This window comes from Felis catus, chromosome F1 (genome assembly GCF_018350175.1).
Source record: "Felis catus isolate Fca126 chromosome F1, F.catus_Fca126_mat1.0, whole genome shotgun sequence".
NCBI classification, from domain to species: Eukaryota; Metazoa; Chordata; class Mammalia; order Carnivora; family Felidae; genus Felis; species Felis catus.
Genome location: NC_058384.1, coordinates 42,054,874 through 42,066,261, shown reverse-complemented (window position 1 = coordinate 42,066,261; position 11,388 = coordinate 42,054,874). Strand labels below are relative to the sequence as shown.

At 50.2% G+C, this 11,388-nt stretch overlaps 1 protein-coding gene across 9 annotated transcripts; it reads right to left on the bottom strand.

The window, feature by feature from the left end:
• Nucleotides 1-818: 818 nt before the first annotated feature.
• Nucleotides 819-11,078, bottom strand: LAX1 (lymphocyte transmembrane adaptor 1). 9 transcript variants are annotated; one of them, XM_045049017.1, is made up of 7 exons: nucleotides 10,814-11,078; nucleotides 10,296-10,385; nucleotides 9,050-9,227; nucleotides 6,300-6,409; nucleotides 5,757-5,867; nucleotides 5,099-5,184; nucleotides 819-2,788 (listed from the first exon to the last, which is right to left on the bottom strand). In XM_045049017.1, exons 3-7 carry the CDS (start codon nucleotides 9,142-9,144, stop codon nucleotides 1,994-1,996), a joined length of 1,197 nt encoding a protein of 398 aa, XP_044904952.1. In that variant the 5' UTR covers nucleotides 9,145-9,227; nucleotides 10,296-10,385; nucleotides 10,814-11,078; the 3' UTR covers nucleotides 819-1,993. The 9 variants fall into 9 exon arrangements, with proteins under 9 accessions (XP_044904952.1, XP_044904953.1, XP_044904954.1 ...); XM_045049018.1 differs by lacking the exon at nucleotides 10,296-10,385 and adding an exon at nucleotides 8,013-8,147 and having other exon boundaries at nucleotides 6,300-6,608; nucleotides 10,814-11,076; XM_045049019.1 differs by lacking the exon at nucleotides 10,296-10,385 and adding an exon at nucleotides 8,013-8,147 and having other exon boundaries at nucleotides 10,814-11,076.
• Nucleotides 11,079-11,388: the final 310 nt, after the last annotated feature.

The following is an 11,388-nucleotide window of genomic DNA, read 5'->3' as shown; positions in this document are numbered from 1 at the left end:
GTGACCTGGCTGAAGTCGGACGCTTAACCGACTGTGCCACCCAGGCGCCCCGGGAATTCTTTTAGTTGACTCCTTTTGACATGCCTTCATCTTTTCTTGTCTTTTCTTCCCCCCTTCTTTCTTTTTCTTCCTTCCTTCCTTCCTTCCTTCCTTCCCTCCTTTTCTTTCCTTTCTTTTCTTTCTTTCTTTCTTTCTTTCTTTCTTTCTTTCTTTCTTTCATCTACAAGAAGGTCAAGCTCCCCATGTGTTTTCCCAGCCCCAGCTCTAGAACTAGCCATTTTTCCAAGGAGCTCTGTTTCCTTTTATTGAGAATGATATTTAGAAACCAAGACCTGAGTGCTCAGTGTGTCCATTGCTTCCAGGGTGCCATTGCTTCTAGATGTCCCAGTGGACAGAGCTGAGAAATATATGTAGACTAGCCTATTTCTATACATATCTATATTTATTTCTGTATCTATTCATACCTATATCAAAGTAAACAAGAGTTCAAACTATGCCTCCAGCTCTAGTTCATGAACACCACAGAGTTTATTGTACTTGTCACCTCTTTTTCTGATAGTAAGAAATCTGCTTCCCCTTATCTATATTTACTTATTTGTTCAAACTTAGTATACATTTAAAGAGTTTCCAAATTGCTAACCTGTCCTCCTCTGAGATACAAATTTACCAACTAGAGTACAGTGTTATGTACAGGTTTTTGTGTGTGTGTGTGTGTGTCCTTATCTTACAGTTTCAAGTGAAAACATTATTTTCCAAAGTTAATTAGTCAGCTCCTTCCCCCTCGGCCCCACCTTCAGTGAGGCTATATCATACGTTCGTAAGACAGTTAGGTTTTATTTGTCTTAATCTGCATTCCATCATGGCTTCCCCTGACAGCATGGTTAATTAAAAAAAAATTACATACAATAAAAGTCACTCATTGGGCTGGATAGTTTGTGTTTTGACAAATTTATAGAGTCACGTATCCATCACCACAGTACCAATACAGAATAGCCCCATTACCCTAAAGATTCCTTTTTAGTAAACTTCTCTCCTTTCCCCAAACCTGACAACTACGGACCTGTTTTCCATCCATATAGTTTTGCCTTTTCCAGAAGGCCATAGAAATGGAATCATTCAATACGTAGATTTTTAGGTCTAGCATCTTTCGCTTAGCCAAATGCACTTACGATTTGTCCTTGTTGTCACATGAACCAATAGTTCATTCCTTTTTCCTGTTGAGTATAGACAACCTCGTTGTGTGGATATACCACAGTTCGTTTTTCCATTTACCTGTTGAAGGGCATCTGAGTTATTTCTAGTTTTGGCATTATGAATAGAGCTGCTATAAATAGTCACGTATGGGCTTTTGCATGAACACAAATTTCCAATTCTCTTGGGTAAACGCCTAGTAGTGGAATGGCTGGGTTGTATAATACACGCGTGCTTTTAAGAAACTATCCAATAGCTTTCCAAAGTGGATACTATACTTTGCAATTAATGACAATTTCCGGTGTTCCACATCTTTCTCTAGCATTTGGTTGTCCACACTCTTTTTCAAGTGGCAGCTGCTGCCCCACCCCAACTCTGACTTGTCCCTTCTTTTTGGCCTCTGCCTGGATTACAGACGAATCTGCATTCTTGCTTTGCAACCTGCTGGTATTTGTGAAGGTAACGCTTTTAGGCTACTTCACGTTTCCACTGGGCACTAAAGTACTATCGCATTTTTAATCTGCTAACCATCCTATAAGGCACTTTCAGCAAACATTCTTAGGTTGGTATGAGAGATAACAGCACCCTGCTTCAGAAGAATTCCTTTCTGGCTTTCCCAGACCTTGGCTTCTGTGACTTCCTTAACTCCTGTGTATCTCGGCCTCTTTGTACTACTCTACCTGAGCGAACCCACTGAAATACAAGGATGTTCAAGGGTCTTTACTAGACCCTGTGGTGGCTGTGGTCTGGCACCCCAGAGCTCTCCAGCTGGGTGCCTGGGGCCTAATTCTTCAGGAAGGAGCTATGCGTCTGGCCCCTTGGGGTCCACGTCTCCGAAGTTGGCAGCTAACACATTCTCGTAGTCATCAGAGGCCTCGTTTGGCATCTCTTCTCCATGTTTCAACTGACTAGTCTCCTTCTGTGCAGATGGCGGATAGGTCACATAATCCCCTAGAGCCAGGAACCTCCCTGACTGCATGACAAATTGGACGTGGGTCCCTGGACCATCTGTCCTGCCTTCGACATGGTCTGTGTTTGAGGATGTCACTTCTTCCTCCGCCTGCTGCTGGCTTCCACTGGCGTGTGCCGATGGGACATTTTCATAATCTCTGTAGCACTGAGAAACCATCCAGGGCTGCTTCCCGCGGATGGCCTCAAGATTCAACCCTGCCATGTTGACATAGTCATTTGAGGTCTCAGAAGAACTTTCCTCATCGCTGAGCGGATCATCGCTCTCAGACCTTGGAGACCAAAAACTGGTGTGGTCACTGGCATTCCCACAGCCCTGCTCTCTTTCCTCAGTAAGCTCCAGCTTCTGAGCATTTGGGGGGGCAAAACTGTTCGTGGGGGTGGCGTTGGCAGAAGCCAGAAGAGTCTCAGCAATCTGTTCCGCCGTGGGGACATTGATGTAATCTCTGGAATCCTCTGAAGAAATGCTCAGGCAGTCTCTGGCTGCTGTGACATTGACATAGTGTGCTGAGGGAGTGAGGTCCCCACGCATCTGGAGCCCTGTGGCATTGTCATAGATGCCCACTGCATAGCCGTTGGCAGGGTAATGGTCTCTGTGCACCCAGAGGACATTGCCTGCTTGGGAGGGCTATGAACAAGAAGAGAAGGGTAGTGATAGGATATGGAAGCGGAAATATGGGCAAAGCCTTTCTACTTCCCCAGCCAGTACCACTGTCTGATAGTTCTTTTACTTGTTTCTTCCCCTTGGGGGGAAAATCTCTAAATCTCTAAATCGACTGCAAGGCTTTAATTTTTTTTTTTTTTAATGTTCATTTATTCTTGACACAGAGAGAGACAGAGCATGAGCAGGGGAGGGGCAGAGAGAGAGATACACACAGAATCCGAAGCAGGCTCCAGGGTCTGAGCTGTCAGCACAGAGCCCGACGCGGGGCTCGAACTCACAGACCGAGAGATCGTGACGGGTGCCGAAATCGGACGCTCAACCGACTGAGCCACGCAGGCGCCCCCCCCCCCCCCCCCCCCCGGACTGCAAGGTTTTAGATGCTAGGCAGGTATGAGAGAAGTGGAGAGCAACCGTGTACGTGTAACAACACAGTGTAAGTGTAAGTTTAGCAACAGTGTAGACGTGTAAATTGCCACTAGTTTTTGGCCACAGTATGAGTGTTCACCGGGGAGTGTGTGTGTGGGGGGGGGGGAGGGGGAGTGTGATAAACTGGACACAGCCTGCTGCCTCAGAACCCACTGAGAGACAATGTAGCTAAAAGTAGCGACTCAGCCCCCGACCCAGGGTGCAAATCCCAGCCTCGCTACTCTGTGCTGGGTTTGGGCAAATTACTTAATCTCTCGGTGGCCTTACTTTCCAACATGGAAAATGAGGATAATCATAATACCTATATAATACAGGTGTTTGTGAGGAGTAAGTGTATGACCATGTGCCAAGTGTTTGGAATAGCTCCTGCCACGTCAAAAACACTAACAAATGCTTGCCCTTATTATGAAAGGGGCGGCTGACATAAAGGCTCAGATGATTCTGGCCATTTAGGGATGCCGGTCTGAAATTTCCAGAGCTTCTGACTTTTCAAGAAAAGCCTCCAGACTTGAATGTGAAACCTTTTAGATTTTTCACCTGTGGGCAATTGGTTCAAAATGTTCTTCACACACTACAGAGCCCAAGCCAGACACTTTGTGGCCTTACTTGGGTGTGGCACTCTGAATGCAAAATCCCCTCAGGATTCCCCACCCCGCCCCGCCCCCACCCCCAAGGGCTGGAACTCACTTTGGCAGTGGAGTTTCCTCTTTCTTGCCCTTCATCAGCCATGCAGGCTTGCTCCCCCAGGAAGTCTTTAGAGGTGGGAGCAGAGCCCAAGGATGGGGTATAGGGGAGGACGGCGGGAAGATGGTCACATGGTATTCGAACCCTAAATCTTTGGGTTTTGGGTAGGCTGGAGAGCAGGGGGTCAGCAGCAGCGGGACTGTGTTCACTTGAGATGATCACAAACCGATTCTTCGACAAGCAAACAAAGACTTATCTATGGAAATGAGCCCCCTGAGTTTCAAAGTCCTCCCTTTACGGTGTCGGGTGCCACAGTGTTGTGGGAGTCCTCCCTGGGGGCTGCCTTCCGAGCCTGATCACAGGACATGTGGACTTATCGGTACTCGTTATACTACTCCCCTGGTTACCTCAAAAACGATCTCACATTTGGGGTGCCTGGGTGGCTCAGTCCGTTAAGCGTCCAACTTCAACTCAGGTCATGATCTCACACTCCGTGAGTTCGAGCCCCACGTGGGGCTCTGTGCTGACAGCGCAGAGCCTGGAGCCTGTTTCGGATTCTGTGTCTCCCTCTCTCTCTGCCCCTCCCCCACGTGCACTCTGTCTCTCTCTCTCTCAAAAATAAATAAACATTAAAAGAAAAATTAAAAAAAAATCCCACGTTTGATCAAACACTTTTGACGCCAGCTATGGGGCTCAGTGACCTACAAATATACCTGCCCCGGAGGATAATTGAAATAGTTTGGCACAGGCCCCAGAAGTTATTACCACGGCAGGGTTTTTAGGGTGTTTTGAGCACCGACAGCCTTGTTGGAATGTTTGTGTGCCCTCCTGAGGTGATCACTTGGAAGGGGACAGGACTCCTTTGGGTAAAGGGTTACCTGTCTTGGTGAAAACAATCCATTTCAGTTCTAACACCATGTCCTTGAATATATGTGCCCTGGTGCCTTGCTTAACATCACAAACACTTGTGCCTATCTTTCCTCATTTCTCTTCCTGGGCAGTAGGGAGGTCCTCAGGCTAGTCTTCCCAACGTATTAATAGGGTCACAGGGTGACTGCCAAAGGACATGTGGTTTGCTCTGTGACCTGAACTCCTTGCCCCCAGTTCTTCTGCCAGAGACACATCCCTTCTCCCAAGGGACTTGTCCTTTCCCTTGACTCTTACCACATGCTCAGAAGGAGGGCTCTCAGAATGTCTGGAGAGGAGGCTCTCGGTACTGAAAATACGGTTACTCCTTGACTGACGTCTCCCTGAAAGGACAGAGGACAAACCCTGAGGATGGCTGGCCGGTGCCCTGAGCGCTCCAGCCTGAGCAGTCCCTGCATCGTGGGTGAAGTGGGTTTGTATGGCGTCTGGTAGTTGGGGCCTGATGTTCTGTGGTGAGAGAGTCGGAGCTACGGGCGTGATGTGCTCTGAGCCCGGGAACTGCCCTCAGCTTCTAGCAGAGGACAGGAGGACATTAACTAGCACAGGGGCTGGGAAGGCTGGGAAGTTGGCTCCTGGGGCGAACCTTCCCTGCCTGTAATGCCGGAGGCCATGTTCTCCTCTGTCTGTCTTCCCCATCCCTCGACACACTCACCTGTCCTTTGCTAACCTCACATCAAAGTGAAACAACCCCCCCAACCTTTTTAGAGCCCCCTAACTCCCTTTTTAGAGCTTTCTAGGCCCCCAGTGTTTCCTCCTATCCCCTCCTCTTCCATGCTCCCTGAAGGGCACACCGTCTGAAAGTTTAAAGAAAGCTGCCTCTGGGTGGTGAGAGGTGCATTCTGGGCGTAGAAGGTCAGTAACGTCTGCAGTCCATGGATTAGAAAGAAAAACCTACCCAGGTCTTCTTGCCTCTGGGGCAAGGAGTCATAAATATTTTTGGCTCCTTGTCTGGGTCGAGACAGAGTCAGTAAGGGCATGACGGTAACTCGGAAGTAAGGAACTTGTCCTGCAAGGCAATGACAGAGATGGAGATCGTGGCAGAGGCCAGTGGCACGGAACGTGGGGGCCTTTGGGGATGAGGTGGTCCCTGAAAATAGTCTCCACCCTCACTATGTATCATAAAATATACATTTTCACAGCTGCCCAATTCCATTTGAGCTAGAAGACTTGGTAGACAGAAGCGGGAGGAAGAAACGGGGGGGGGGGGGGGGCCGGGGGCGAGGGTTGGGACACAAAAGTCCCAGGGCAACGGCTTTCAAAATGGAGACACAGCGTAGACTCTCGAGTGACACGAGGACCAATGTGTCAGAGAAGAACAGAGGATTCCCCAGTGTGATAGTTTATCCCTGGAGAATAAACTGGGCTTTAAACGCCAGGCTAGATTATTGACCCTGGTGGGGGGGGGGGGGTCTCAACTTTGGGCAAACAAGGGACTCACGCTTCTTCAATTTATTCCAGTTCCACAGGCCGTAGAAAATCATGGTGGTCAGGAGGATGGCGAGGAAGCCCGCGAACCCAGAAAAGATGGCACTGCTGTGGTCTTTATGTCTGTGAGGAAAACCAAGGGCCAGCTGTAGGAGGCTGAGGAGGTTGGAGAAGGTGCTCTCAACAGGAATTGGAGCCCGAGGACTTGGAATGGGAGCTGAGTGCCGGAAAGCGGAGGTGGGTGGGCTGTTTGGCTGACGAGAGGGTCTTCTCTATGGACAGAGGGACGCTGGACACAGGAGAAGTGTCTGCATGCGGGATTCTAGATTCAGAAAGGCAGAGTAATGTATCAGAGATCCCACGGGTAGGAAGGGGCAGGGATAGAATGCGAGTTGAGGTCTGTTTGGACCCAACGATCGTGCTCTTTCTACCGCACCACATTATCCTCCAAGTTTGCAAAATCGTGCTCCTCTGCCCTTACTTCCCCTTATCCCCTTACTCCTGGGCTTCCTGCCTTGTGTGGAAGAGGGGTTACCCCACGCACAGTGAGGGAGCTCTCTGTGCCGGAGTCCAGCCTGCAGGCACTTGAGCCACCCCCACGCACCAACGCGTGGAGCTGGCCGCCAAGCAACATTTGCTGTTTCGTGGGGTGTAACCGGTGCAAAGGCAGGAGACGGTTTGTGCTGCTGGCGATTCCCTGACAGGACTGGGGCTGCTGCCACCGTAACAAGAGCCAGCAGAGGTTACGGCGGGAATCGCCAGGGGGCCTGCTACCTCCAAATATCAGAAACCCGATCAGCTACCAGGGAAGGGTTTTGTCCTCCTGAGACCTAGGCTTGTTTACCCAGTTTACGCTGGACATTTCCGCCAGGCTCCCCAGTGGACGTCTCCAGCCAAATAGGCCTCAAACAGAAGGCCTCTTCTTCTCTCATAAGCCTGCTTCTCCTGTGGTGTCTCCCATCATCTAGTGGCTCAGTCGGAAACCTTGGAGCCGTCCTCGAGCGCTCCTTTTCGTTCACACCTCACTTCCGGTCAAGCAGCAGATTCCGTCTGCTCCATCCTGGGCATCTTTCCCAAACCCAGTCACCTCTTGCTCCCCCACTGCCGACGCTCGGTCCATGTGGAGGTTTGCAGCACCCTCCCGCATGCGACGCCTGGCTTTTCCTCTTGACCCCGGCATATAATTATCTTCACGCACGGGCCAGTGTGGTCCTCCTGACAGGAAACCAGATCACGTCCCCCATATTCTTGTGACCTGCATAATTTCCCATCACACTTGGGAAGACAGCCACAGTCCCTACCCAGTGAAGACGTCCTGGCACCTTATGTGCTGGCCTCTGTCTGTCTTCTGACCTCGTTTCCTGCCACTTTCCATCTGACTTTGACAGCTAGGATTCGAGGCTCTTCCTCGTCCGTGCAAAGCGTAGTCCTGCCTCCGACCTACAGGGCCCTCTCCCAGGTGTCTGCGTAGCTCGGTCCATCCTTTCACTCAGGTCTCTTCTGAAATGTCACCTGTTCAGACAGGCCCTCCCAGTCCACACTCTGTTACTCTCGGTCCCCTTAACTCTGCTCTTGTTTTTTCAGACTTAAGGCTGACTGGCATTATATTATATATCGATTTGTTTATCTGTTAAGACCTGACTTTTCCACTTGACTGTAAGCTCCAGGAGGCCATGGACTTGTCTATCCTGTTTATCTGGTGCCTGGAACAGTGCCTGATACTTACTAAGGGCATGATGAGTATTTGTTGAATGAGTGCGTAAATTAATAAACACGAAGGAATATAGAAGTGTTGATTTCTGGGGGGATTCCGAGTTCTGACAACTTGATGAATTCATTCCCCATCAATGCTCCTATTCACCTGCAGGTGACATATATTTGTTTGTCATGGTAATAACATTTATTTCCCTGAACGACAGCGATTTTAAGTTTATCATTTTTGGGGCGCCTGGGTGGCTCAGTTGGTTAAGCCTCTGACTTCAGCTCAGGTCATGATCTCGTGATTCGTGAGTTAGAGCCCCACAGCTTGGAGCCTGGAGGCTGCTTCGGATGCTGTCTGTCTGTCTCTCTCTGCCCCTCCCCCATTCACACTCTGTCTCTCTCTCGCTCTCAAAAATAAAAGTAAACATTAAAAAAATGTATTTGTTATCTCAGCACTGAGATTTATACCCACCAGTGTTGCTAAAGCTTCAACTGCTGATGGTTTTTTTTTTTATTGTTAGTATGATACTGAAAGTTTTAGCAGTAAAATTTATATCCACGATTAGTTCTGTGAGATTTTATATGCTAAAGATATAGCTTTATCACATCTATGATTGCATTTTCCGTTCATGGAAAGTTTTTAGGACCTAAAAACACATCATTGAAAAAAGTAGGCCTTTTGTTTCCATTATGGGAGGGCCTAGTTTTTTGTGTGTTTTTTGTGGTGGGGGGACTGGTGGTTGGGACCTGAGACAGGAAAGATTGGGGACAGCGATGGACCGGGTCTCTGGGAGGTCAGAAATCCAACCAGGCCAGGCAGCGAGCTCTAGGGAAATCCTGTGTTATCACAGCTACCCCCTGCGACTCCTTTTTTCTCGTCAACACCAATTCCTTTCCTCCCAGCAGCCCTGAGAAAACTTCTCTAAGCCTGGAGTTTGGTGGTCTCAGTGGACCTGAGCCTGGCTGTGAGGGCTAGGAGCACTGCTGGGGTAGAGCCCCCCCCCCCCCCCCAGGGTCCACCAGGGATGTCTGTCTAAATCTGGGGAGGGTGGAGTCACTCACCTGTCCAGGCTGCCACCAGTTTCCTGCAGAGTCCTGGCCTCCGAGGTCCCCCCTCTGATTTCTGAAAGGGTTGGGGTGATCATATCCATTGCCATGGGAACCTCTCTGGCTTCAGCTTCTCCTTCTAAGCCTTCTCTTAATTCTCATCAGCTAGTGCATGTTGCCACTTCTCCTGGATCTTCCCAAGTTGTCGACCCCCGGGAGAAAAGGCAAAATCGGTTTGTGTTTTACATATCATCATGACCACTTTTTTAAGTAGATAAGAACGATGGACACCCTCCCCATCCCCGTGTTTTCCAATCTTTCTAGAACTTTCTTTCCCCCCGCCAACTTTCTACCTTGCATCTACCTTGCAACTGTCAGGCTGCGTTGACCCCAAATACAAAAACAACAGGTTCGCTTCTACCTGAATGTGGTTACAGTGCCGGAGGCGAGAGCTCAGCCGGGTATGGTGTCCCCCAAGCGACGTGGCTCAGGGAGACGCTACGCTCTCTGCCTTCTGGTGGAAGTATGAGGGGCAAGGAGGGGGGGAACTGCCAAGAGGCCCGAGAGAGAGGCTCTGTGAGAAGCCCATCCTCCCCCAACCCTCAAAGCAGACAGAAAAGAGCAAACATTTTGCCAGAATGGAAACAGAGAGTCGTCACAGGAAATGACACCACCAGTGTGCTAATGAAGCTTGGGGCACAGGAAACGCTGCTCAGTTACAATAAGATAGCAGAAACCATGTCTTCACCCCCTGTTCCTTGGGTTGGCCGGGTGCGCTGTGGTCTGTGGGGAGTGTGGCTAAAGATGGGACAAGGTGGAGGGAGATTCATGACTGTTCCTTTGGGTTCTGAGGCAGGGAGGCAGGCTATTTTCATAGACACTTCCCTGAGTGATTTTGACAAAGCTGGTCTGTGTTTCACGTTCTGAGACTCTCTGGGTATTACCCTAAGGATGAAGCCAATGCTGGGTCAGCGGGGCCCCTGGAGGCCGTTCCCTCCTGAAGCCCTGCCCTCCGTGGCCCCTGTCGGCTGGCTGTCTCCCTCACAGGACTCTTCTGGAGATCTGTCACAGTCCTGCTTGTGGTGTGGCTATCTCAGAGGCCAGAGACCCCATACCCCGTGTCTACCCAAAGTGTCCCAAACTTACACAACTGTTCAATATGTGTTTCTAGCTCCCTTCTCCTCTTTCCTTTTTCCATCTCCTAAAACTCTCTTTGCATCTCGGGAGAGTCCAAAAAAGAAGGGGCCACTAAGACTCTTACGAGGATATGAAGAAGGGCTTCTGAGGGGCGCCTGGGTGGCTCAGTCCGTTAAGCATGCGACTTCAGCTCAGGTCATGCTCCGGGAGTAGTCTGTGAGTTCGAGCCCCACGTCAGGCTCTGTGCCGACAGCTCAGAGCCCGGAGCCTGCTTCCGATTCTGTGTCTCCCTCTCTCTCTGACCCTCCCCCTGCCCCACTCACGTTCTGTCTCTCAAAAATAATTTAACGTTAAAAAAAAAAAAAAGCAAAGAAAGAAGGACCTCTGACTTGGCTTTCCACAAGGCAATGGACTCCCAGAGGGATAGCACGGAATACAGACAGTGCCTCAGCACCATGTCTCTTCTGCCTCTTCCCTGTGGACCCTGAGGCCCATGGCCTCCCGGGGCTGCTCTCCCCCGCTTTGCGCGTCCAGGCTCTCACAAGGCCCTCAGGGCAGGGGGGCCGCTGGTGGGTCCTGGCCGGCCGTCCCCAGAGCTCTGCCTTTCCAGGTGCCCGCTGCCCTCCCTCCACGCAGCCTTACCCGGTAGGAAGCAGAGGTGGTTCAGAGGCCGCTGGTTCGAGAACCGGAAGCTGGGTGTCTGCCTGCTTGTCCTTCGGATGGGGTCTGCGTAGAGCTAGGACTCCTCAGGAGAAGATCCATTGCTCCCTGGCCCTGGTGGCCGGGACTGGTGGAAGAGAGAAGCTAGGCTCCCCAGGCCTGTCCTGAGCCTCTGGTACCAGAAGGCTGTGTGCAAACTGGGAACTTGGAAGGCGGTCCAAGAGAAGGGCCAATGGAACCAAACCTCAGAACAGCTACTTTAAAAAAAATTTTTTTTTTTTTTTTTTTTTTTAAAGAAATTCTCTTGCGTGATCATCTTAAGACCTTGGTTCTCTTATCTACCCAGAATGCTTGAGTCAGACTGATCTTCCCTCCGGATCTCCTGACTCTCTCCTCCCCCCGCCCCAGCTTGGGGGAAACAGCCTTCTGAAAGGAGGCTCTGCAGACAAGCTCCAGGTTTTCAGACCCAGCTGCGCCCTGTCGCCCTGTTCTCCTTTCCCTCCCCTTCGTGCCACAACCAATCAAACCAACAAACGAGAACACAACATAGGTGTGTG